This window comes from Panthera pardus, unplaced genomic scaffold (assembly GCF_024362965.1).
Source record: "Panthera pardus isolate Hobbes unplaced genomic scaffold, ASM2436296v1 HiC_scaffold_6, whole genome shotgun sequence".
In the NCBI taxonomy this organism is placed as follows: Eukaryota; Metazoa; Chordata; class Mammalia; order Carnivora; family Felidae; genus Panthera; species Panthera pardus.
In genome coordinates, this window is record NW_026526991.1 from 113,513,035 (window position 1) to 113,540,300 (window position 27,266).

The 27,266-nt window shown below is 44.9% G+C and overlaps 1 protein-coding gene and 1 non-coding gene across 19 annotated transcripts in view; one reads left to right on the forward strand and one right to left on the reverse strand.

The window, feature by feature from the left end:
• SVIL (supervillin) overlaps window positions 1-27,266 on the reverse strand; it is a 231,519-nt gene that overhangs the window by 19,298 nt on the left and 184,955 nt on the right. For 12 of the 18 annotated variants that reach the window (XM_019465226.2, XM_053895220.1, XM_019465227.2 and 9 more), the window contains 12 exons: window positions 23,991-24,038; window positions 23,360-23,437; window positions 14,944-15,091; window positions 12,733-12,822; window positions 12,556-12,642; window positions 11,120-11,297; window positions 8,647-8,819; window positions 6,685-6,840; window positions 5,054-5,190; window positions 4,332-4,479; window positions 4,067-4,212; window positions 2,290-2,465 (listed from right to left, as the gene is read on the reverse strand). In XM_019465226.2, the coding sequence (XP_019320771.2) occupies window positions 2,290-2,465; window positions 4,067-4,212; window positions 4,332-4,479; window positions 5,054-5,190; window positions 6,685-6,840; window positions 8,647-8,819; window positions 11,120-11,297; window positions 12,556-12,642; window positions 12,733-12,822; window positions 14,944-15,091; window positions 23,360-23,437; window positions 23,991-24,038 (1,565 nt within the window). The remainder of the gene's footprint in view (window positions 1-2,289; window positions 2,466-4,066; window positions 4,213-4,331; window positions 4,480-5,053; window positions 5,191-6,684; window positions 6,841-8,646; window positions 8,820-11,119; window positions 11,298-12,555; window positions 12,643-12,732; window positions 12,823-14,943; window positions 15,092-23,359; window positions 23,438-23,990; window positions 24,039-27,266) is intronic. The other 6 variants (XM_053895219.1, XM_053895217.1, XM_053895224.1 and 3 more) reach the window with 2 other exon arrangements.
• LOC128775144 (U6 spliceosomal RNA) lies at window positions 21,402-21,508 on the forward strand. Its single transcript, XR_008419795.1, has one exon. It is a non-coding gene; the product is annotated as a U6 spliceosomal RNA (small nuclear RNA).

Here is a 27,266-nt window from a genome sequence, read left to right on the forward strand (position 1 = left end):
CTGTCTCATTAGCGAATGGACAGGAGGAAGGCACAGCTCACCCTGAATTCTCTGTTAAGTCCTCTTACAACGAAGCTCTCCGGTCTCCGGGAGCAGAGGAAATTCTCCTCCGTTACTACAATGAGCATACTTTCATAGAGCATAAAGTGAATTTCCACATATTTATTTCTAGGCCACCAGACACTACAGCAGGAAGGGAGAGCACGAGGACACAGAACAGGAAGTGGCACAGCCCAACCTGGAGGCCTCCTGCTACGGCCTCAGGATTTCAGAATTTGAAACTGCTTGGAACGCTGATCAGGCAGAGGAAGGCAGGGTTGAGGAAATAAATACACGCTGAAGCGGGTTCGCGCAGGTATCGCCCATCCTTCCAAATCGCTCTTTGGCTGCGAACGGAGACCGGGCTGCATACACCCCGCGAGCCTGATGAGCAGTGCTTCTGGGGCCTGCTGCCGCCCCTGCCCATCACTTCCTGTCTCGTCACGACTACGGCTTCTGAAGTCACCCCCACGGCACATCAAGGAGAGGGCCCGTCCGGAGGGAGACCGCCCGGGGGAGGCCACGGCATTCTAACACCCCCACCTCGTACTCTCGCGGGACTCTAGGAACCAAGTATCGGCAACTAAGGAGGATTCAGGACTCCCTTGCAAGGCTGTGGCCTTTAACAGCAAATGTCTGAATGACCATCTTTGGTATGGAGTCCACTCTGCAGACTTGCTAGGATGTCTACAGACAGCACTTGCTTTCAGCTTTAGACATGGATTCTTTCTGGTGGGAGTCGAGCAAGCAGGGGAGGCGGTGGGTTGCAGGGTAAAGGGGAAGCTGAGAGCTCCAGGGGGTGAGCTTCTTCCTGCCTCCTCCTCTGCTAAGGAAGGGCTGGGTGCTTAATCTTGGCTGTACCTTACAACCCTTGAGGAGCTCTTAAGACCTACTGACATACAAGCCCCACCCCACGTGAACTGAGAACACATCTTTGGGGCTGGGCCTGGCGCGTACATTTTTGTAAAGCTCCTTGGGCGATTCTGATCTGGGACATGTTGAAAACCAGTGGGTTAGGCGCTGACTCATCTACTCCCACATCTGTGATTATCTCACTGCTATATATGTTATCTATCATATGGATTTTGTGCTTTGGCGTTATTGTTTCTTTTAGTACATCAAATAAAATACTCTTTTCCACCTTGGCTTCATTCCTTTAAACACCAGTTGTTACAGGACTACTTTGACGTTAAATGTGCATTTCGTTAAAACGGATTTGAAAACTTCATCTACGTTGACATAATTTTTTATTGTTTTTATAATAATAAAATCAATACTTGATTTTAAAAGAAAACTAGGTGGGGAAGTTGCAACTGGTAGACTAGATCAATGCGAAATATTAAGACCCAGCTGCGTGATACCCAATGTTTGCTCTCTGCTGTTAGGTTAGAAATAGATGTGCCACCAATTATATGGCACACATAATTTAAAAGCACTTCCCTCCCCCCCGCCGGTAGTAAAGAAAAACAACAGCCCTTGGCATATAAGAATTATTTTTCTTATGATTGTGTTTCTTAGAGTTTGTGCATATTCTGCTGATTTGCCAAAATTATTTTTTTTAATGTTTGTTTATTTTTGAGAGAGTGTGAGCGGGGGAGGGGCAGAGAGAGGCGGGGACAGAGGATCTGAAGCAGGCTCTGCACCGACGAGGGGCTCGAACTCAGGAGCCATGAGATCATGACCTGAGCTGAAGTTGGACGCTTAACCCACTGAGCCACCCAGGCATCCCCAAAATTACTTTTTTAAAATAGTCCAGTACACTGTAGGAAATATTAAAACTACAGTCATTATTTCAGTACAACACCTTCCCCCTCACTCTCTGTCCCCCAAAAGGCATAAACATCATCTACTGCCAAACAAATGGCAAATCGTGGAAGCTACGCTGGAAAGGTGTGAAATGAGAAGGAAAAATGTTGCTTTTGCCCCTTCAGATCCATGGCTGAATTCCAGATCCTGGGAAGCTTTTCAGATCAGCATGTAATTTGCTTAAACAATTGCTACTCATCTGCCAGGGCAGCACCTGGAAGACTGCAGGTGGGAACAATTTGCGTGCCTCCAGACACAGACTAGAATGCAGCGTCCATATTTCTGTTGCAGTTAGGCGAGAGCTAAAAGAAATGCTCTTTTTGTGAATATACAGGGCACCGCCTGCAGTCAGTTATGAAAAGGAAAGCCTTTGGAGAGCCACAGTAGGTGAGCACAGTGGGAATCCCCTGGCCCTTCCCCACCATCAGCAGATGCCCGGAATACCTGGGAATAAGCGGATTGCACTCTCCAGGGTCCAGGGGGTTGATGTCACAGTTCTCGTAATCAAAGGTGCCATTCCATAAGTGCTTTGCCAGCTGGAAAGCTATTTTCCGTTGTGCTAACGTGACTTCTTTTCCATGCCACACGTACACTTCACTACCGAAATCAAACACCAGTACCTGGGGAAACGGCACAGAAGATGGAGTTAATGCCAAAGCCATGCTCCAGGTGAACCACGGTCTCTGCGGACACTGAGTTGAGCGGGTGAGGATACAAACCCTAATGGAGCCATCAGTGCAAACATAAAAAGATCCAGGGGTGGACCAGCTGGCTCTGCCCTGCTCCCCTAGTCTCTACCCTGCAGGTGGGATTTCCACCTTGTCCTGAACTCTCCAACTCTGTAACACCCCTCATTCATAAAAACAGTTATTTGGCTATGACTTCCTGTCTTCTTTTCTTCTTCCTTGTCTCCCTCCTTTGTTCATTCATTCACTTAGCATATATACAGGTCTTCTCACATGCCAGGCACTGAGGACCAGTGAGGTCTTCTCTCCTCTGTTCAGTTCCAACACCCTCAAAGGGAGAGACCATATCATATTTATGTTTACAGTAGGGATTTACGAAGTGTTTGCTGAATGAATACGTGAATGTAATGCTATTTCTTATTTCCATGCCGTTGGTTTATTCTATTCTTTCTTCCTAGAATAATTTCTTCCTTCATGTCCAGCCATCCAAATCCTACTCAACTCCCAACCAGGCTCAATTTCACCTTCTCTTTAAAACTACTCCTGATTATTTCTTCCCTGTGATTTTTGTTCTCATTTAAATGCCCATATGTATCACACACTCCATCTAGGTCTGGATTACATCCTTTCTAGTACTCCTCTATTCAATGAAACTTAAGGTTCTTTTGTGTCTTCCACTTTTTTCTCAACATGTGCAATACAGAAGGGTAATGACGATGTATGTACTTAGTAAATATTTCCCAGCGTGAGAGAAAAAATCTAGTACATCACTTGGCAAACCCAAATTATATATACATGCATCTGTTATTCCTGAAACTTCAAGACTGCAAAAATATAATGTTCATAGAAAAGCAAGAGATAGGGCTAAGGAGTATTTACATTTTATTCCCTGTTTATATTGAGATATAATTGACATACGGCACAGCATAAGTTTAAGGTATAAGGCATAATGACTTGACTTATATAAACTGTGAAATGATCACCACAATAAGTTAACATCCAGCACCTCATACAGACACAAAAGGAAAAAAATACAAAAAGAAAATATGAAAAAAAAGGAAAAAAAATTACATTTTGCCTAAAACAGAAAAGGCTTCAACGATCCATGACCCCTCTGAACAATATTCTGAATTCTATATTTGTATTTAACATGGCAGCAAGGGTTTGAATTCACAAGTAAATATCCCTTAAAAATATGCCACTGTTCAGGGCGCCTGGGTAGCTCAGTCAGTTAAGCGCCTCTTATTTCGGCTCAGGTCACGATCCCAGGGTTCGTGAGTTCAAGCGTCGCATCCGGGCTCTGTGCTGACAGCACGGATCCTGCCTGGGATTCTTCCTCCCTCTCTCTGCCCCTCCCTGACTTGTGTGCTGTCTCTCAAAATAAATAAATAAAAACTTAAAAAAAAATAAATAAATGTCACTGTTCAACAACAGGCACTAACACTGGCCAGCGCATATCGGGCGCTTACTATCTGTTTTATTGGGCAGCCCCGTGCAAAGGGTTTCTCAGTGAGGGTGGTGCCCGGGCACTGTACCTCTTTTGACTGTAGAAGGGAGCACTTTGGAATTTTCCCCCAGTAGTCGTCATCAGGAACAAGTTTGTCATCCATCAGACGGTAAATGCAGTTTGTTTCAATGATGGCTGTCTCATAAAGTTCGTCTTCTTTTGGGTCTCCGGCGGCTTTGGGAGGAGAACGATAAGACAGTCTGACATTTTACACTGAAAAGTGGCTGGTTTAGAAGAACGAAGTAGGGGGGAAGAAAAGTCTCGTGATTCTCTGAAATACAGTAAACTCTTACACTGGTAACTGGTTTGGCCACCCAGAAGCTTCCAGAAGTCTTTGGCTGCATGAGTGTGTGTATTAATTCCTTCTTCGATAGTTTGGATATAAGTAGCTCTACAACCAAGTTCCCTCTTTGTCTGAATTAAGCCCGCAAGTTCTGAGGCCTGGAAAAAAGGAGGAACACAGTTACCTGGGTAGACAAGCCTGTGGCTAGGGGGGAAGGGAGAAATGGTGGGTCTGCGAGGAAAACCAGGTGACCACAGGGGCTGCAGGCTCTGGTTGTTGGCTATTTTCGGCAAGGTGGAGAAAACATAAGGGGGGTACAATTCTCTAGAGCAACAGCTCTTTGTTTTCAAATCTAAGAGATGGCTTGTGGAGTTTTTGATAAATCCCCATTCTCTGGGCTTCTCCCCAGGAGATGCTCATTCAGTAAGTCTGAGGTAGCACTTCACAGATACCTGGGACAAACAGCTTTGAAGTGATACACCAGTTCCTTTCACACGGAATAGGACTTAAAATCTGGAGAGAAGGGCCAGAATCCTTCCAAAACATCCCACTCAAGCAAGTACCTAATGATTACTTCTTTGAGAGACATTCAGCAAAAGAAATACTACCCATCCCTTCTCACTCGATTTCGCATCTGAGAAGCCCTTGTAATGATCTAGCAACTGTGGAACATTCTATCGGGCGTGCAAAGGAGATGCTTAACGGAACAGTTTTTACTTTTCAGATACCAACCTTTGCCTTTTCTATGACATTTGCAAACTCTCCTACCCACAGGAAGCAGTGATGGGGAGAGAGCAGGAGGAAGCAGTCCCCGCTGTTGAGCGACGAAGCTCGAGGTTCAACCAGTCGTGTCTGCACGTGTCTTCTTCCTGTAAGGCGGGAGGCAAAGAGTCACCATCTTCCCAGACAGGAGACCTCTCCAAGCCACAGGAAGGACCAGGAAGCACCTCTGCTACAGACTTTTGCAATTCTAAAGACTCTTGTCTACCAATACCAGTTCCGTGATGCGGGCTGGTGGAAGGGGGGTTCGAATGTTGGCCTTAGAGGTTACTCTCCCTTGCCAGTGTTAGGACACCCGCTGGCGTCCTTTTACAGCACGTGTGTGGATTAATCAAGTTCCCTCCTCCAGGAAAGTTAGCAAACATGTTCCTTTTCCCTCTGTAACTCCTCTCCCCGTCTCTTTCTCTCGGCGTGGCCCACCTCCTACATTTCATACCCTCTGCCAACCGTGCTGCAGGTGAGGACATGCCTTCACACAGCATCTTCCTCCTGGGGGCTTTCATGCCACACCGAGGGCAGTCTTAGCGGGGATCAGCTAGGAGGGAAGCACTGCTTTGTGCTGCTTTCCACACCTTCTCCTGAGTGGCCGTTGATTTAGACCTTTGCACAGTCATACGGACAGTGCTGTCTCTGGGACAGTGCAAGTCTGAGACAGTGCAAGTCTCAGAACTTGGGAAAAGAGGGTTATTTGTGCTTGTGGCACATCCTCCAAATGCACTGAAAAGGCCGGTGCAGAAACACACGGGACACCCCCAGTGAAGGATATTTCGTCCATCCTCCCCTCACTGATTACTCTAGCAGTTGTCACTCGTCTCTCCTCCTAGCCTGCAGCTTCTCTGGTTGTCTCCCTTGCCAGTGACAGAGGGGGTGTTGGAGTGGAATCCTGGTCGCTTTCATTTGCCTCTGCTGTCCCTGGATTCCTTCTCCAAGAACCTGTGTCTCTCCTTCTGGCCCACGCTGACCTCACTTACCTCAGCCAGGAGAACTGAGTGGAGAGAGCCACCACAAAGGCTGAGGGGGCATCTGGAGCTTCATGACAGTGTGGAGGCGGGGCTCACGGGGCTAGGGGAGGCAGCAGCGGAAGCTGAGCTTCTAGAATAGGAGAGACCTGGGGGCAAATCCAGCCCTGCTACTCGACGGCGGCTGTGACCCCAATCAGGTCACTAACCTCTCGAAGCCTCAGTGGACAGAGTATCTCCCACCTCAAGGGATCTTGAGGACCTCAAAGAGCATACGTTCTCTTCTGCTCACAGTCAGGACTTCTGACGTCACCAGACTAAAACCCCTGGTCAACATGCGATTCCTCTGTGCTGCTTTTATCTCATTTATTTTTTTTAAAGTGATTTTTTAATTTTTTTAAACCTTTATTTATTTTTGAGAGAGAGAGACAAAGTGTGAGCAGGGGAGGAGCAGAGAGAGAGGTAGACACGGAATCTGAAGCAGGCTCCAGGCTCCGAGCTGTCAGCACAGAGCCCGAAGTGGGGCTCTAACTCACGAACTGTGAGATCATAACCTGAGCTGAAGCCAGACGCTCAACCGACTGAGCCACCCAGGCACCCCTCCTCCGTGGTGCTTTTAAATACCTTTAATCTGTAACAGCATCAGCTTCTTGTAGGGCACCGCGCTGTTGTTGGAATTCTGTTCGGTCAGGTTGACGCTCCGCAGGCTGACGTTGCTGAAGTTTTCTTTACTGGCTAAACCTGCCAGGGTGACTTCTGAGAAGTTGGAGTTGGAGGACACTAGGAGGGTTGAATAAGGAAACAGTGTGGGGGTGGGGCGCGGGGGAGCAAGATGGGCAGGTGAAAGGACAATGTTTACAATCAGAGATTCAGAACCGACTACCTTTCTCTTTGAAACTTAATCCTGCGGGGGAGAACGTGCCCAGGTTTGGTTGCCTATGCAGTTCGGTGTTGAGTCACCGTACCAGGGTTTAACCCTGTATTGGAGCAGACACACGTCGCACCTCGCCTTGCAGAGAGACAAGAATTGAGAGACAACGTGGACCAACTGCTGTACTATAAAATCAGGAGCTGGACTCGTGTGTTGCACTTCCACTGAAAGCTGTTATAACTCCTAACAATCTTTAGATGTTAATGCAAATGCACCCCAAGGAAAACCACGAGACGTATTTTAACAAAAGTCTCTATTACGTAGGCACTCTGTAAGGATGGCTTAGTCCTAATCTTTCTCCTGGAGGCAAAATGACCAATTAGCTGATCTCCTGAGGTCTTCCGCCCCAGGATTAAGACTGTAATAACAAGATGCTGGGTTTTCCATGGCACCAACAGATGTGTACGTGACATGTGTCTATCGTCACAAAGCTATCCCCAAGCCCCCAAGAGTGGAGGTAGAGGAAACGTACCTAAAGTTTGTGCCAGCAAGCCTTTATTTCTTTAACCGATTGTTTAAAAAAAAAAAAAAAGTGTATGTGCTAGAGAGAAATTTAGCAAATTGTTTTGCTGGGATTAGGCTCTTTCTCGCGCTACTTGACAATTGGTATGGCATCGCGGTTTTGACATATGTTCTCTTAGTCAATCAGTTACAACGAAAAGACTCAACCCTTTTGTGTAAATACTGTGTCTCTAAGAAAAAGTTCAGGAGGGGCGCCTGGGTGGCGCAGTCGGTTAAGCGTCCGACTTCGGCCAGGTCACGATCTCGCGGTCCGTGAGTTCGAGCCCCGCGTCGGGCTCTGGGCTGATGGCTCGGAGCCTGGAGCCTGTTTCCGATTCTGTGTCTCCCTCTCTCTCTGCCCCTCCCCCGTTCATGCTCTGTCTCTCTCTGTCCCAAAAATAAAAAAAAAAAAAAAAAAAAAAAACGTTGAAAAAAAAAAAAAAAAAGAAAAAGTTCAGGAAGTAGGTTTATGAGTGCTGAAGGAAAATAACAATTATAGTGAGAATATTCAAACTGGCAAGACTGTGTATGCCATTAGCTCCACCAAGAAAACCACTGTTTCAGAACTATGGAAGCCCATGTTACCAGGCTGAGCAAAGCGGAGCGTGGAGCTCTCTCCTCCCTCCCATTTGCTGCCTCCACCCCCAAGCCCCGGCGCTACCCAACTCATATCCCCAGCTCCGAGGCTCCTGACAGAAGCAATCTGGAAAGCATTGTTTTATGCGTTTAATAATATGAAAATCTAGGATTAGGAAAAGCAGCAGTTTGGGATGTTTTCTCACGAGAGATCAAATGATTTGCTCTTGAGCAAGATTAAGTGGGGAATGACTACGTTTGGGCTCTGCAGAGCTGAAAATGGGTTCAATTACAAAGCCCAGAAACGTCCTTTTCCAATCTCTTGAAAGAAAAGTCAACCAAGCAGGATAATTTAAATTAACCAAGGGAACAGATGCTCCACGCTGTTAGAATTTCTGGTAAAAGCCTTTAAATTCCAGGCAGGTGTGCACAGCACATGTGTGTGCAAACTTACTCATTTTTATGTGACGAGTGTCTTTTGAGCACATTATTGGCCTTAGCAAGGCAGAAAAAGAGGATTCAAATCACCTAATCACCAGTTCCAAAGCAGGGGTAGGGTGGTGGTTTCATATACTCACTCTTTTCTACTTTCATCCGCTTTGACTCCATGAAGGCAATGTTTAATCTCTGCTCCGTGTATTCCTGAAGGAGATCTTCTCTGGCTGCCAGCATTTTCAAGGGATTTTTGGAAGCCTGAACCCGGCGCTTGGGCCTTACTGCGCGCTTGTGCTCGGCCACAGAGGAGGTCAACCTGGGGAGCAAAGTGGAGCTGTGACCTCGGTCTGCGTATCATCCACACCTGGTTTATTTGGGGGTCTCTGACCCGAAGCGACAGTCTCTTCAATGTCACTTCCTGATTTTGTTGTAAGTCTTACAACTCCCCCTCCTGCCCGCCATTCCCTGACATGGAGACAGAATCTTGGAGATGGGGATTGATCCAAAACCCCAGAGGCTCTCCCCACACCACGCCCTGTGGTCTCTGCCTGGGGGCACGTCTGGTGCCTCATAGGGCAACTCATTCCATTACTCGATGGCTCTGAAGGGTGGGAAGTTCTTCCCCACCCTCATCAAACCCACGGACTCTTCCTAATTCTCCTGTTGGAATATTACATACACGTACTTCTGTCCCTGGCGAGCCTTTCAGGAATTTACAGCCAGCCCTTGCTTCTCGACTTAATTCTCTTTCCTCCATACTAAACTTTCTCTTGACACAACAGTTTTCCAGTTTCCTTATGAACCCCCACCCTTAACTAGCCTCCTCTCAGCCCTTTGTGCCTTTCTGAAAAATAACCACAACTTTGAAGAGTATGTTGGAATAAAGTAAGTCCACGAAACCAACTGTAACCGCCATACACACACTCAGCTCTCTGGGGCAGAGCAGACACGGGGAGGTGGGTGGGCCAGTCACACGGTTTCCTAACAGATTCTGCTGCTGCTCTCGACTTCCAACTGCACGGTCTCTGTGCTATCGTATAATATATAACATCGTCCTCTGTGTGTGTGTGTGCATAAACATAGATGTATATATGTTTACATATCATGACTTAAACAATGACATTTGGGATGGGAGAAGATGAGAAATGGTTAAATAGCCATGTGTGCAAATACATAAAATATCATTTAAAGGTGGGAAATGGAAAATTCTTCATTTAAAAAAATGTTTAAGCTTATTTATTTTGAGAGAGAGAGAGAGAGAATGCAGATGTGTGCATCAGTGGGGGAGGGACAAAGAGAGAGGGAGAGAGAATCCCACGCAGGCTCTGCGCTGGCAGAAATGGGGCTCGAACCCATGAACCGTGAGATCGTGACCTGAGCTGAAATTAAGAGTCGACTCAACTACTGAACCACCCATGTGCCCCTGTTCATTTTTTTCTTAAGATAGAAAAAAACTGACAAAATGGAAATATGCAACAAATGCATCAGGAGCAGCTTAAGGAAAAATGTAGGATAACCACACAGACTTCTAGAAGAGACTGTCACTCTGACAATTTGTGGGGAATAGACAAATGTGGTCGGTAGCTGTGGGCTTAGCCTGGCCAGCATATATGCTCCCCAGTTTCCGATAAGAGTACCTGGACTCTGGCTCTGGCTCTGAAGGGCATCCAGAGACCAGCTCTGGGGCACTTGGCATCTTCCCGTCCCTTGGCCACAATGACCGCTGTAGGGCTGGGCTCAGACCCTAGAAAATCAAGCCTGGAACCTGTGCTGGAAGGAACAACTGGGAAGAGAAGCAGCCTATGCTGGGGTGGCCATGGAGCCAAAAATTCCACAGCTGGGGTGGGCAACTCCTGCAACGTGGTGATAGCTTGGCTGGAGCAAAGCAGCCCCACGGAAAATGGAAAAGAGAGAGACTTCATTCTGAGGAGCCTCTGGAACCCGAATTCACACCTGCCCTTTTCAGCGAGTGAACCCGTAAATCCCTCCACACCTTTCTTTTGCCACAGTCAGTTTGACTTGGGCTTCTTTCTGGCACCTGCAGTGAAGGAATCCTAACACCATACCTGCTTTCCTGAGGTGGGTTAGCCATGATCTTGTGTTTGAAAAGAGACCCTTGGACATCAGAGAGAAGACTGTCGGGCCTATTAATTTCATAAATTATTGTAAGTTAAATAACACGCTTTACTGATGTTCTAGTTAGTTGTATTAGTTTGAGCCCATGTGATCCAAAATTTTTTCAGAGTGAGGAGTAAGTGAAAGGTGTAGAAATCTTTGCTAAATTGAGGGGTGGGGCAGTCTCTAAAAATCTGCAAAACAAGAACCAATTATGTAACAAATCCAGTGACATTATTTTTAACGGGCCAGAGCAAACATGTGTGGCACACGCTGTGTATGCCAGATCTCCTGCGTGGGCACACATTCGCTCTGGAGCGCCCGTGTTTTCCCTACCCCACGGTGCCACGTGGCTGGCTCTGGAGAATAACAATTTGGCTGTAATGAGTTCTAGTCATAGAAGGAGATACAGTGAGAGAAGACCCTCGTGGAAGTGCTGTGTGAAGGCCGAGGTAGGAATCCGATCTCTGTGGGTGAAAGATAGAAACTAAAATAACTCACTTAGGGGCGTAAGGGTCGAAAATGACATCGAAGTCCTCGTCCAGCTCCACGGGGCTTCTCGGTAGAGTGTAGTCCATGCTGCGGTAAAACCTGGCAAAGGTTTCGTCATCGTCCAACTTCATCACCTCTTTAACAGATTTGCCGGTGACCGTGAGTACAGTTTCCTGCATCCCACCAACTATGAACAAGTGCAGCAAATAAATGATGTCAGATTCGTGTAAAAACACTACTCCAACTACGCCTCCCGATAGCTTAAAAATGATTCCCCCCACCCACGTTCCAGGAGTGGAGAAACATGGTAGTGATGCCCAGGGCTCTGTGGATGCTTCCTGGGCCTTATTGGACTCGTTGTGAGAGGACTTCTCGTCTGAAAACAGCTGGCACCAGGAGAGCGGTAGGAGGCAGGTACTTGTTCCTTTTGCTACTGGAGGCAGAGCCAGCCTCGGCCTAATTCTAGATCAGGAATCGGTAAAAACTTTTTCTGTAAAGGGTCATGTAGTAAATATTTCTGGCTCTGCATGGGAGGCTATATGATGTGTTGCATGCATCGGCTCTGCTGTGCAAAAGTGACTGCTGACAATACATGAACAAATGAGCATGCTTTCATTCCAATAAAACTTCAGGAACAAAAACAGGTGGAAAGCTGGATTAGTTTACTGACCCCTGGGCTAGATCACAGTCACAGATACATAGTAAGCTTTGAGTTGTTTGAATGTCTTGCCTTGCCAGTTATTACATTACACTTTGATGTTTCTGGTATAAAGTACTTTTCTGTATTATTTCCAACCTATTAGGGGGTCACTGTCAATAGTAGTGACTCCTAGTGCTTAGTATTTGATCAGTTTCAAGTACTGGACATTTTTATTAAGAGATGAGGCTATTTCTGCATATTATTCTTTTACTTTGTATACTTCGTGAACTTCTGTATTGAAATATTTATTCAACATCTATGCAGAAATCACTTGCAATAAGATATGTCAGCTGCTACATTATTAGAAACTGATATATACTATTTAAATTCCATCAGGCCTAAGATCATGTCGATTTTGTGTAATGCCTGCTTTCAAGTATAAGAGCCACATACCAAGTTCACGGTCCTGACTGGATGACATCCCAAAGATTGAGACTCAGAAGCCAACCTTATTGGGGGTCCCCAATCTAGTACATTATGAAGTGAAACAGACCTTGGTAACCCAATCATTCTTGACTTCCTTTTTAACATGATAAGAAAGATCATGCTTTCGCTATTAATTGATGAAGTCAACTCGAAAGAAGACAATTTAGCTGAGAAGAAGAAGCAATCAGATTTGTGATTTGGAGATTTTGAGAGAGGAGCAGGGGTGTTTTTTAGGTTTCCTTAGCTGCTCATTGAAATCTGCACCACAGAGTGCTCTAAGCATGAAAACCGAAGCTTCCCTCCAGCTTCTGGTATGTACCTTTGTTATTCAGCCTTCTTAGAAAGGTTTCCAGTCTGTCCAACTTCAGGTCTGATTCCAACTGCATGTCTGGTCTGGCTTCGATATCTAGGCAAGCAGAAACCATCCATGAGAGCTGCGACTCGCACTCTTCTGATCTGAGACCCACCGGTACAACTGGGTACCTCAGTGACTTACCTTCCAAGGGTTTAGACACTGGCGTGGTGCCCCTCGTTTTATTGCAAATAGGAGATGCCACTGGAGTTATGGCAGTGGGTGATGCCAAACCTGTAGAACATCAAAGGGGCGATTTAGTATCTCTGGATCATTTCTGGAGATTCCCAGGACCCTGCTGGCTATTAGTCCCAATGTAGATTTTACAACTTCTAGAACACACACACATGCGCGAATGCGCACGCACGCGTGCATTCGGCAGGTGCCATGACTATGTAGGACCACTGCAAATGTGGATAGAATTTTATAGTTTCTAGGGACTATAATAGGTGAGAAGCTACTACAATGAGGACATGTGAGAACATATGCCCATAATCTGTAAATGGAATAAGAGTGTACAAGAGGCATCAGAATATACTTGAACAAACGGAGTGATGGGTTCTGAAGCCCCTTTGAGGCGGTGGAGGTGGTTCAAGAGGAAGTATATCTGCACCGTGTCCCATAGAAGAAGTGGAGAATGGGCCGTGTCACAGTAGTGGGCTCGTGGCCCCTCACACTGGAGTTTTCCCGCAGGCGGGGATGCGGTGGGGGCAGTGTGGCCTTTGCGGCATCCTTCGGAGTGTGATTTTATTGAGCAATAGCCCAAGGAGTGCTAACCTTTTAGAAGAAAGACACAGAAGAGGTTACACTTAAATTGATTTATGATTGTTGAAGGGTCACATCCATCTGGGGTGTGGCTGGGAACTAGCGATATGCTTTCACATCTATTTACCAAGGAGCAGAGTGGGGAATCTTTTAAGAGTGTAAAGGTGGGGCGCCTGGGTGGCTCAGCCGGTTAAGCATCCAACTTCGGCTCAGGTCACGATCTCATGGTTTGTGAGTTCAAGCCCCACATTGGGCTCTGCACTGGCAGTATGGAGCCTGCTTAGGATTCTCTCTCTCTCTGCCCCTGCCCCACTCTAACTCTAGCTCAAAAAAAAAAAAAGTATATATATATATATATATATATATATATATATATATATATGTATATAATATATAAAATATATAACTAGCTCCAAGATAAACTATACATATATACACACACATATGTACATATATATATACACATATACGTATATATATATATATATATATATATGTATATACGTATATGTGTGTGTGTGTGTGTGTGTGTGTGTGTGTGTGTGTGTGTGTATGGTGTAAAGGATGAAAGAAAGATTCCAGCACAGAAAAGGTATCTGGTTGGGACAAGAAACCTTAAATAAAGGCAAAGATGAGCACTTTGTTCCTCGCCTAGGTAGAAGGGATTGATAAGGAAAGGAACCAGTGCATTTATGGAGAACAGACTGAAATGTTAATGTTCACAGTATTCACTTGTAATAAATATGAAATCGTCAGATGACATTGCCCTTTCAGCACCCCTCAGAGAACCGCATCTGGAGAATACGTAACTAGGTGCCTATCGCTTACAAGGAAAAATGAATGAATGAATTGCTTTGCTCCTTCCTCCTGTTAGCTGGAGAGGGATGTGGAACAGCATAAAACTTTCAATGAAAAATACTGCAATGTAGTTTAAAGTTTCAGTCTTAGGTGATATTCTAAAAGTATTTTTCGGCAGGTACCTGTATTTGCTTGATGATGTCAATAAAAATTTAAAAATTTACTTCAATAACCCAACCTGCCACAGGCTTCTATCAGCGAGGAAGCAAACGTTCTTGAGAGATAATAAAGTAAAAGTTGGTATCACAGGCAGTACAGGTGCAGCTCGCCATCACCTACTAACAGGATGCACAGGAGAGGAAGAGTCCCTTAGCACAGAGATCACGAATGCTGAAGGGAGCAGAGAGGCCCCAACTCCTGGAAACCTGGCCCTCTGCACCATCGGGGCGCCCCCTGCCATCCGTTCAGGCAGCCGCACAAGAGCTCCTAGCAGTGGGACATCTCTATCCCAACTAAAGACCAGGGTTTTTCCTTAGGAGGGAGGACATGTAAATTTAAATGACACCAATAAGTCAGCCAGAGAAAAGACAGATATCGTGTTTTCACTAGGATGTGGAATGTGAGAAACTTAACAGGAGACCACAGGGGAAAGGGAAGGGGAAAAAATAGTTTAAAACAGAGAGGGAGGCAAACCATAAGAGACTCTTCAACACAGAGAACAAGCTGAGGGTTGATGCACACCCGAACCCACGCGCCCACGCGGAGCATGTCCACCCCTCCCCCCGCTCTGACCTTTCTTCACCATCCTGCCGGCCACCGTGAACTGGGTGGAGTCGTTGGCTGCTCCTTTGCCTTTGGTCTTCCAGGCTTCTTCTCTCACAGTGATGAGGTGCTTCCTCTCTTCGATAGTCATCTGGCTCTCCAGACTTTCTGTGACCCGCTGTTTGTAAAGTGTACCGGGGAGGAAAGGGGAGAGGGAAATGACAGAGACGTGAATCTTAGCAGGTGGCATCGCGTGAGCCGAAAGTCAGGCAAACAAACAGGAGGGCTACACTCTCCACAAACGTCTGTCACCGTTCTATCGGAAACAGGTTTGGCTTCCCTACTTCCAGCTTGGGTCAGAGATCGCCATCAAGGACAATGAAAATTTAGGTTAAAACTGTGATTTTTTTCTTTTTCCCACTCGTTTGTTTGGAATACTGGAACACCAAAATGATACTTGGGAAAAATCAACAAAAATAGACCGTCTTCGTGCCATGAATTTCCCAGGGTTTTAAAGTTGCTCTGTTCTGGGCCGCCTAGGTGGCTCAGTTGGTTGGTTAAGCGTCCGACTTGGGCTCAGGTCATGATCTCATGGTTCACGAGTTTGAGCCCTGCACCAGGCTCTGTGCTGACCGTTCAGAGCCTGGAGCCTGCTTCGGATTCTGTGTCTCCCTCTCTCTCTCTGCCCCTCCCCCACTCATACTCTGTGTCCCTCTCTCTCTCTCTCAAAAATAAACATTAAAACAATTATAAAGTTGGTATGTTTTACCTAGCTAAACTTGGCTGATTAGGAAATTTTATCCATATATAGTCACAAAACACATGGTCAATCCAGAAAATCTCATCCACTTGAGTTCATGAGGAACACGGTCAATTATGAAGGAGAGAAAGCTGATTAGGAATAAAGTATGCTACAAGAGGGTTTTCTGGAACTCAGCATGCTTTTTCTGAGACAACTATGTTACATGGGCAGCTAGGCAGGTCAACCCATGAAAGTGACTTTTAGGCCCTAGTATATCTGACATTGAGGATAAATTGTACTATAGACATAATCTACATGTAGAAAAACATTTCCACCTAAAAAATATTTTCAAAAGCTTCTAACTGAAAGATACCTGCCTCTTCAGTTTCTAAGCCACTGAACTCATTTGGTCTGGGGGAAAGAGGCTTAGGGGGACTGAGGGAGGCCGGGCTCAGGACACTCGGGGCCAGTGCAGGGGAAGGGGTCGGCCAGGGACAGAGGGTGTGGATGATGGTGGTGGGGGACACTGGGGCAGGAGGCCTTCAGTGGTGGTAGGACAGAGTTTGCTTTCCCTTCTCCTCCTCCGTGATGCTCTCCTCTCACTACCAAACCCCTCTCCGAGAGCGACTTGGAATTAGGGTCCTTGCGCAACTCATGAGTGGGAAAGTTCAAGAGAAGTGTTTTTAAATTTTTTTGACAATTTGTTTTGATAAAATTGGAAATGTATCCAGTGGCAGGGGGCATGGGCCAGGGAGAGAAGCAGGGGCAGGTGCTGTGGGAGCAAGTGTTGAGGAGGGCAGAGAGGAAAAGCCTCCTCCCAAGCAGAAGGAGCTTCCCTCGCTGGCTGTCCGCCCCAGGATGGCTCCCACGGCAGGGGTTCTTACACTGGCGTGGCCTCCTGGCTTTGTGCATTTGCTTTCACCTCAGCCTTTTCTCAGACCCGAGGTGTGCCCTTCCTGCCGGGGCCTTTGCTTGTAAGCTACAGATAAGCTTGCCTTAGCCTCTGCTGGCAGTCTCCCCAGCAACTCTTCCCTTGTGGGAAAACCGGGAGACCCCCGAGGGGCAGTATGTCAGATTCTGTCCCTCCACACAGCCCATCCCACTGTGGCCAATTAGCTTCCGTTAACTGACCAGCAGAAAATAACTTCCAGATTCATTCAGCAAGAAAGCAGAGATGGGCACAGTTCATCCTCCTCAAACACTGGAATAATGGAGGCTGATGCAGGAGAGGGTTCCTTCCCTCCTGTCCAGAAAAGATGTACATAAAACCACATCTGCCCTGACAACATATGGTTTCAGCCATGAACATGGACTTGTCCAACATCTAGTTTGTGAATCTTTTGTAGACGTCTTCTACAGAGCAATCACTGCCAGAAGGGATTTTGAGATCCTTGGTAATTTAGGTTAAAAAAAAAACAACACACCCTTTTCCTGAAGAGATAGGACAACTAAAAGCAATGCCTGATCCTGGCTTGGATCCTAGACGGGGTGGGGTGGGGGCTAAAAGGGACATGGTTGGGGTGGAAGGTGGGGGGGAACGGACACAGTTGGAAATGGGCTGTGGATTAAACATTGCATCAGTGTTGAATGTCCTCATCTGGATCACATTACTGTGGTTATGGAAGTAAGCCAGACTGAGTATATGCCCCCAAATCTCATACATTGAAACCTAAGCCCCCGTGTGACGTATTAGGAGGTGAGGCCTTTGGGAGGAGTTGGGTCATGAAGGTGGAGCCCTCCTGAAGAGGAGTAATGCCCTTATAAAGGACACCCCACAGAGCCCCCCTGCCCCTTCCACCGTGTGAGGACAGCCACCATGTGAGGAGCAGATGGTCGTCCAAGAACCAGCGAGAGGGCTCTCAGTAGACACTGAATCTACTGACACCTTGATCTTGAACTTTCAGCTTCCAGAACTGTGAGAAATCAATTTCTGTTTATAAGCCACTCAGTATATAGTGTTAGGGTAGCCCAAACTATCTATCTATCTATCTATCTATCTATCTATCTATCTATCTATCTATATCATGTATATGTATAGGAGACAGAAGGGGACAGGAGGAAGTCAGCAGTGGGGGCTGGGGTTGAGGGAGGAAAGGAGACATGAGTGGGGGCAGCCAGAAAGTGCCAACAGTTGGTGGCTTTGGTAAGGAGATGACAGTGCCCTATCTCAGTAACTTTTTTTTTTTTATCAGTTTTAAATTTTATCCAAATAAAATATTATCCAAAAGTTAAAAAGCCTTTTCCTTTACTTTCCCACTCATGACTGGGGGGATGACCCTCATTCCAAGGAAGTCTCTCAATCACATACCCTTATTAAATAAACTATGCCAGGAAGGCCTCGTCAAAATTCAAAAAAGATAATGTTTTCTTTGAAAATGAAGTTTCAGGAATGGATTTTAATCAAATCAATATAGCACTTGGCTTAAAGCATTTCGAAAAGCATATGAAGCACCAAGAAAGTTTGCTTCTCCAAAGACCCAGATATCACCAGTTCTGGTGAACTTGGTGACACATCTCCAAAGTCCTGGGTGTGGTTCATGACTCAAAAAAATGGCATCCCCGAATCAACAACTCCATCTCCCAAAGCGCTCAGATTCCCCTGGAGCTTCTGGAAGAACGTGGTGGACATGAGCCCTGGAATGATACAGCTGTTGTAGGACTTAAAGCTTCCAGTAGTTTGCCGTATCTCTATTATGGAGTATTTTTTTTCACTCCCTTCTCAATATTAAGATTAAATGTAAAAGCTTTTGCCTCTCTAAAAGTTTTATTTTAACTTTGCCAGTTAGTGAAATTGGTTTAGGGTCCCTACTTGCTTTATCTGACTTCAGATGGCTCTAATGGGGTATACAGTTTATTGATTCACTGAAAAAATACAGTTTCTCAAAAGTTGCTATTAAACTTTGAACTCAAAATGTGAAAACAAGATACACATCTTTGTCCATTTACTTTTTTAGCTTTAAATTTCATTATTGTCTTGTCTTGGTTTTCCCTTCTAAGGTTTTTTTCCTTGTTTAGAGAAGGGCGTAGTATTGTATCCTAATAAGTATTGTACCATTTTCCAGGCTTGTGTAGATTGGCTGGAATAGTGAGAGAATTGGGGAAGAAAAGGAATAGAAGCCCACTTGCCTTGTCCTTCACTCTTTCAAATGCAGATCTCATGAAGGTGGTGCCCCGACATGGAGACAGGGAGGGGAAGGAACAGTGTGTGTGTGTGTGTGTGTGTGTGTGTGTGTGTGTGTGTGTATGTGTGTGTGTGTATGTATAGAAGGCCGTGTAACAAGCAAAACAGTTGGGAAGCAAGGCAGGTCTTAGGGATGGACGGAGATTTGGTAGTACACTGCTTGAAATTATGTAAAGAGTCAATCTGCAAGAATGTTTTCAGGTTATGGCACTATTCTGTATACCTACTGAAAATGCCTAGTACAAATCTTCCCACATGTTGCTGACAGGTGATAACGGTAAGAAACAGATCTACCACGCTTTAATAGGATTACTACTCTCCCATTAACACAACTAGAGAGCTTCATGGTTAGGAAATACTGTGATCTGGCTTTTAAATTTTTATCTTATTCACATCTAGTTAAACTACAGTGTTGGAAGAAATTATAAGAGCACAGATGAAGTAGTAAAAATAAGGCAAAGTAAAAAATCAGTACTTCTTGCTTTTAAAAAATGCTATCACCATTTCGAATTCTGTGTACTGTTAAAAGAAATATGACTTTGCCCCCTCCTTTGGTGATTTCAGTACCTCATTAGTGCATGCAGCCTCAAGTGGCCTGAACAAAATATGAAAAAGACCACAACTAGGCTTAGACCTCAAAGTAACCATAACGTGGTCTTGCCACATCTACCAGGGACTAAGATGAAGGGAGGGGAATACAGGGAAATCTTATTCTGGTACAGTTGGGAGGCATGTGAGGAAGAAGAAAATGTGTGTTAAAACCCAACAAAGAGACAAACAGTCCATTTAGACAGAACGTGTGTGCTGTTGTAATGCTCTGTTTTCTTTTCTGAGCCTCTGCATTAGTGAACACAGATACCAGGACTGCAGGAGGAAAGGAGTCTCAGAGAACACTGATGAGCTAATGCTAAAAGGTTGGTACATAAAATATTTATCTGGGAAAGTTGTCAAGATACAAAAATATAGATTTTTAAGCCTATTTTAATGTTGAAGTGATTAAACATAAACTACCTGTGGTAAATGGCATTTTTCTTAAAACTTAAAAATATATGGAGAGATATCCCATGTTCATGGATTGGAAGCTGCAATATTGTCAAGATGCGAGTTCTTTCCAACTTCTTACAGATGCCAGTTCTTCCTACAATTTGGTACAATTTCAGTAAAAATCCCAGCAAGTCACCTTGTGGATACTGACGAACTGATTCTAAAGTTTATATGGAGAGGGAAAAGATCCAAAATAGCCAATACAATATTGAAGGAGAAGAATGAAGTTGGAGGACTGACCCTACCTGATTTTAAGATTTACTGTAAAGTTACAGTAATCAAGAAAAAACCAAACAGATAAATAGATCAATCCCACCTGGGTGGCTCAGTTGATAAGCATCTGATTCTTGACTTTGGCTCAGGTTATGATCTCACAGTTTGTGGGTTCAAGCCCCACATCGGGCTCTTTGCTGACAGCATGGAGCCTGCTTGGGATTCTGTCTCCCTCTTTCTCTGCCCTTTCCTCACTTGCTCCCTATCTCTCTCTCTCTCAAAAAAAAAAGGGGGGGGGGAGGGAAAGAGCCCAGAAATACATTCATACAAATATACTCAACTAATCTGTGAAAAGTCCAAGGCAATACAGTGAACATAAGACAGTCTTTTCAACAAGTGGTTCTAGAACAACTGGACATCCACATGAAACTAAAAAAAAAAAAGAAAAAAAAAGAAAAAAAAAGAAAGAGAGAAAAAGAATCTAGACACAGACTTTACATCCTTCACAAAAATTAACTCAAATGAATCATAAATCTAAATGTAAAATGCCAAACTATAAAATTTGTAGAAGATAACATAGAAGAAAACTCTAGATGACCTTGAATTCAACGATGACTTTCTAGATGTAACACTAATGAAAGAATTGATAAACTGAAATTCACTGAAATGAAAAAGCCTTTGCTCTGTGAAAGCCACTGTCAAGAGCCACTTCTCATTCAGAAGACAAGCCACAGACAGAGAAAAAATATCTTCAAAAGACACATCTGATAAAGAAATGTCATCCAAAAATATACAAAGAACTCTTAACACTCAACAATAAGAAAACAACCGATTAAAAGACGGGCAAAGATCGGAACAGACATCTCACCAAAGAAGATCTATGGGTGGCACACAAGCATATGAAAAGGTGTTCCAAATCATATGTCATTGGGACATGTCATTGCAAATTCAGACACCTGTGAGATACCACCACACACCCATCAGAATGGCCAAAATCCAGAACACTGACAAGAGCAAGTGCTGGGAAGGATGTGCAGCAACAGGAACTCTGGGGTTTTTTTCGCTGGTGGGAATGCAAACTTGGGTACAGCCACTTTGTAAGACAATCTGGCAGTTTCTCACAAAACTAAACATACTCTTACCATATGATCCAGCAACTGTGCTCCTTGAGACCCAGATGAGTTGAAAATCTATAGCTACGCAAAAACCTGCGTATGGATATTTATAGCAGCTTTACTCATAATTGCCAAAACTTGGAAGCCACCAAGATGCCCTTCAGCAAGCAAATGGATAAATAAACCGTGGTACGTGCTCGCTTCGGCAGCACATGTACTAAAATCGGAACGATACACAGAAGTTAGCATGGCTCCTTGTACAAGGATGACACACAGATTCATGAAGTGTTCCATATTTTTAACCAAACAAACTGTGGTACATCCAGCGAGAATATTATTCCGGATTAAAAAGAAACAGGCTATCAAGTCATAAAAAGACATGGAGAAACTCAAATGCATATTACAAAGTAAAAGAAGCCGGTCTGAAAAGGCTACCAACTCAATGATTCCAACGATATGACATTCTAAGAAAGACAAAAGCACAGAGACAGTAAAGAAATTGCCAAGGATTAGAGGGAGGGAGGTATAAACAGATGGAGTGCAGAGGTTTTTTAGGGCAGTGAAACTAGTCTATATGACACTGTAATCAATGATGGATATATGTCACTATGCATTTGTCAAAATCTAGAGAATGCACACCAAGGCTGAACCCAGATGTAAACTATGGACACTGGGCAATAATAATGTGTCAATGTAGGTTCAACAATTTTAACAAATGTACCACTCTAGTGTGGGATGTTGGTAGTGGGGAAGGCTATGTGTGTGTGTGGGGGGGGGGGGCACAGAAGGTATATGGGAAATCTCTGTACTTTTGGCTCAATTTTGCTGTGAACCTAACACTCCTTAAAAAATAAAGTTTATTTAAAAAGTGTATAGATGTGTGTGTGTGTGTGTGTGTGCAATATACAAAATTTATATTTAAAGAGTTCAATGATACATCTTTTCTTTTAAAGTTTAATATGACTTATTTAGAAGAAACCATCCATCCCTGCTCCCCCTTAGTGACAGAACGGCAGGTTTGCTCCAGATTTCGGCCTGTCTTTTGGGGTGGACACTGCTGTCTGTGTGGGGCTGGCCTCTCACAGATCAGAATTCTCAACTCCAGAGGAGCCTAGGAGAGTTAAGGAAGAGGCTGCCTTGGGGAGAAAAATGGGCAGATTCCATTGTGAAGATGTCAAGAAGTAGCAGGAGGGCTCACCAGGCACCTCTCTCTGACAGCACTCTGTCCCTCTCGTATTTGCAATGAGGTCTTTGTGCCTCTCACTCAAAGACCTGTTTTGTCGTCACTAGTCCTAACGGAACAGTATAGTATAGTCATGAGATTTTTAGATGGAGGACGCCTTAGAGGTCTGAAAGTCCCCATTCCGATGAGGAGACGGAGGCCCGCAGAGGGAAATGGCTAGGTAAGTTCCCTCAGACAGTTGGAGACGAGAATCTTGGATTCGTGACAAAGCGGATGCAGGCACTTTTCACAGCTATTTTGACACCAGGGACATTCCAAGGGGAATAAAAACCAACCACTGGTATTTCTGGCTTTAAACATCATCATGTATTATGTACCAGCAGGATTATTCAGCCCAAGCCAGGTCTCCCTTCTGGGGTGGGGCTCAGATGAGTTACTGTGAAGACAGAAGGTAAGGGGGCAGGAGGTCTGTGCTTCCTCGTTTCAGGAGATGACTGCAAGCAGTTCCTGTCAGAATAGCCTCTTCCTTGCTCTGTCTTCCTCTCAGGCCCGTCCACACTCAACTGCCTCCACCACACCTTCCCTTACCAAGCTAAGCAAGATGGCAGGGTTCCTGAGTGGGAGCTGGAACACTCTGGTAAGTTCCCTGGGCTCCTGACTTGACTTAGAATATAATGCTTGGAGATTAAAAGGGGAAATTTTCCTCTTACACCAGTTCCGTGATTATGAGGTGAATTAATGCCATCAAGTCTAAGAGTCTGACCCAAGGATGTGAAATGTGTGACAGACTGTAAATATATGAAGATCTGATCCCGCGCTCTCTCGCTCGCTCGCTCTCACACGCACACGCAGAAACACAAACACGCACACCGAAATGCTGCAAGGGAGTTACTTCTCCAAACAAAACAAGTTCTTCCCTACTGCTCGGAAATTGCAATGAGGCTTAAAATGTGTAGGCTTTTCCTCACCTGATTAATAGATACAAAAGACAGGTATTTATGGGCAGCAGGTATAGCAGGAGAATAAGTAGAAGCATATACAGGTTCCTATAGAGCAAAGCAAGAGGATTAGAGGTGAAAAGAGAAGGTTTATCAGAGCAGGGTGGGGAAGAGGAGAGACAAAAACAAGGATTTCTTGGACAGAATGTTAATTTACTCATTGCAATTTCAGCTCTCTTTTCAAGAGAGTCCTTCCCGTTTGTTTTCTTAGAATGCTAACATAAATCCATACGAGCACGGTAAATACACCCGAGTCAGGTCTGTGCTGTAATTAAATGAGTTAACGACAAGATTCCTGCAATTTATATGGTAACTCGGTTACGGAGAGGGGAACCAGGACTTTAATGGACAGCTTTAGCATTTAACGTAAAATATCTCATTTGAAGTCGTTTCCAATTTTTCATTCTATGATTTTAAAAAAAAAAAAATTAAAGTAACAGGATAGCTCTCTTCTCTGGATAGAGGCGGCATCTTGCCTCGGGGTAAGAAACCAAACAAGAGGGCCTCAGAGGGAACCATCACTGATGAGATTACACGTGGTGAGGTAGCCGTAGAATTCTGGCTGTCATCTAGAGGACACCTATGTTAGAGTCAGGCTTACCCAAAGCAGATTAGAAATGGCACTATCATCTGCAAATCCTCCTTCTTCCTACAGGTTAAAACAAATAGGAAACATTGCGGACTGCTGGAAGAGTAGGGTTGGGTTAAGGGTGTCACAATCATTTTCAAGGATTTTGTGCCTGGGTTCCATTAGATGCATGCGCATGCTCACACACACAGTCAGGTGGCCCAAACACCAAGTAAACTCACATTCCATCAGTGGGATGAGAATCTTTAATTTGGAGGTCAAACCATCAGCCTTTTCTCTCCCTCCTCCCTTAGGCCTTTCAATGGACTGTTTCCTGAATTGTGATTTGGAATTTCAAAGGCAGCAGACAATTAGACCCTGAATTGGCAGATCTACCTTCCTTGAATCTTCAAGAACGTGCCCTGGGGACATTATAGGTCTCAGCTTGATTTCCCCTGACCTGAAACTATAGAGCGCAGCTGGATATCCAGTCCGTATCTGTGACTCAGACACAGAGCTGGGTGGTGATGGCAAAGTCTATAAAGGCATTTTATTTCCTGGAAAAAGTCTGATATACTGGATGATTATCTTAACAAACCGCATGGGACTCACTATCTGCCTTAAGGTCAAGTATGCCAAAATGAGGTTGAGATTTAGAGTAATTACTCGATAAAAATAAATACATGCAACTGAGCTGTAACAGACAGACACTTTGCATTATTTTTCTCGCTCTTTGGATGGAATGAGTTACCCTGGAAGAAATGGTCTCCAGATCAGGTTCAAGTGCACACATTCCATACAGTGTGGACCAGGCCAAATCTAGAAACCAAATGGCCTTCTCATCTTCAGAACTCATTATAGATGTTGCAAAAGCAAAAATGTCTAAGTCAGGTTAGCACTGCCCTAGACTAAACCAAAAACGGGAGAAAGAAGAGAGAAGAGTGGCCTAGAGAGAGGAAGGGAAAGAAAGAGGAGAAAGAACCCAGATTGGTTGTTACAGGAAATGAGAGAGTCAGCCATGTAAACGATTGGTGCTCGGAAGCTCCAAACCATCAATCCTGATTCTGGGGGAATAAATTTGGAAAGCTGAGAACTCCTATTAAGTTACAGATTCTCTGAGACATGACTAGTCTTTTACTAGGGGAAGGAAAACTCTACCTTAGTTCTCCAAATCTATTCATGGACTAAAAGAGTATTTTCTTACCAGATAGGATCCCAAAGGAGATGCTGGTTAGAGCAACCACAGATTGGTTTCGTTTGAGGACAAACTCTTTGACAGAGACAAAACACTTACAGATTTTTAAGGCATCCTTTCACATTTTTTTTAACGTGGTTCCTAGACAATCTAAGATCACTTATGTTGCTCACATTCTATTTTTATTGGACAGCAAGGATTTTCAGAGGGGCAATGGCTGTGATTTCTAGACAGTCCTGTCTCTAGTTCCTGTCTCCTCTGCATTTCCACAGGCTGCAGCTCGTGGGACTGTGCTTACGACACCCAAAAGCTGGAGGAGGGCAAACTGTAAAAGGATCGGCACCCAGAAATTATGTGCCCTTCATGAATGCACAAACTGTGCCGCAAGTGATGCCTTGACTCTATAACCAGCCCCCTTCGTGTCTTGGTGTTAAAGATGGAAGGTTCCGGAGCTTGCTCCCCTTTGCAGAGCTCTCCGGCAGCAAGCCTAGATCCAGCCCATGCAGCAAGATCCCATCGGCATGCACCAGGCAGCATGAACGTCCTTCTCTCTCTGGGGCAGGATTCAGACACCCGGCAAGTGGTGGTGTCTCTCAAGGACTCCTCAGCTGTGGGGGGACTGCCTGAAGACAGAGTAGGCTCGAGGCACCTCACATCTAAGCCCAGCGAAGGTGTGACTGAAATATACTGCCAGCCCTTGGGAAGAAAAGAAGCCAAGGGCTTATCAGGAGCCATGTGCAAACCACTTGACCTCAACAGAACTTGAGATTTCCCAATGTCTGCCACAAAAGCCTAAAATAGATCGGCTTATTTTAACTTCAAAGAGCTTACCGTCTCAGGCCAGAGTGAACTAGGTCACTGAGGAGGAGGAGGAGGAGGAATAGTGAGTTCACTACTGCTGCAGAATCTGCAGCGTCCAGGAGCCCAGAGACATCCCTGCACACATGGGCCCCAGGCACACTTAGGGCCCCAGTGCTTCTGTTGACTGTATTTCCACCCCCAGGGCTACCCTACCCTGCTTACGACTCTTGCCTTCTGAAAACCTTAGCCAGGTGTGAGGCAGTTCAGATCTTACCCCCTACGCTCACAGCCTTCTGGTGGTCACAGCTCAAATGATCCCCCAATCTCCCGCAATCCCCCAATGTGATAGGGCTCTTATCGCATTCACTCCTCACAAGGACTCCAGCTGGCCATGTGCACAATAGCTCTGTTTGAACTTCTGCCTGGCCATAGGGGACTGTCAGCTCCTATGGCTCCTTTGCATCTTCCAAGAGGACCAACAGGAGGTGAGTGTTAAAGTCTTTTGAAGCGGTGATTTCAAAACCCTTTTAGATAAAGTTTGTGGGCAACAGGGATACGATCGAAGGACCCTGGCTGTTTTTTCCATTTCAGGATCTCATTCTTGAAATCCAAATTTCACACCTACACTTTTAAATATCCAACTGAATTGGAGAACTTTACAAATGGCTGAAATCACATGTCTTTAGCCATTATCTTTAATATCATATATGTCTCAAAAAAGGAAATATAAATTGTTGTTCCAATTTAACGTATGAAGACACACAGGTACCATATAAAGGAGTATCAGAGTTCCTGCCTCACCTTCCTGCATGGATGCTTCCCTTTCATGTAAGTTTCTGCATGCATAAAGGCCACATTCACTACTCCCCTCTGCCACAGATGCTAAGTTGTTTTAGAACTAAAGGAGGTACAGGTGATCGTCCTGTTGGAAGTGTTTTTTTTGTTTGTTTTTCATTTCTGTTTGAAGACTTTTAACACTAGAAGTTGGCCAGAGGACGTGTCACACGTGGCCACCTTGCCTCCAGTCAGCACATGCATTTACAATCGTAGGGCCAAGCAACAGGAAAGTTACCGTCCGCTTTGAAAGTGTGCACTAACTCGTCAAAAGCTGGTCATCATTACACTCGTAATTTAACAGTTCATCACTGCTTTTCCATAGGACATGCTTGCCAGTATCGATAACAATGTATTACTTGATTTTATTTAAACTTGTAACATAGGTTGCTGTACATCCTCAACAAAAGGCACACCGGCTCACTGTAAAACATGCTCAGGATCACGAAAATAAGTACGCACTGACCACCGTCATGTCC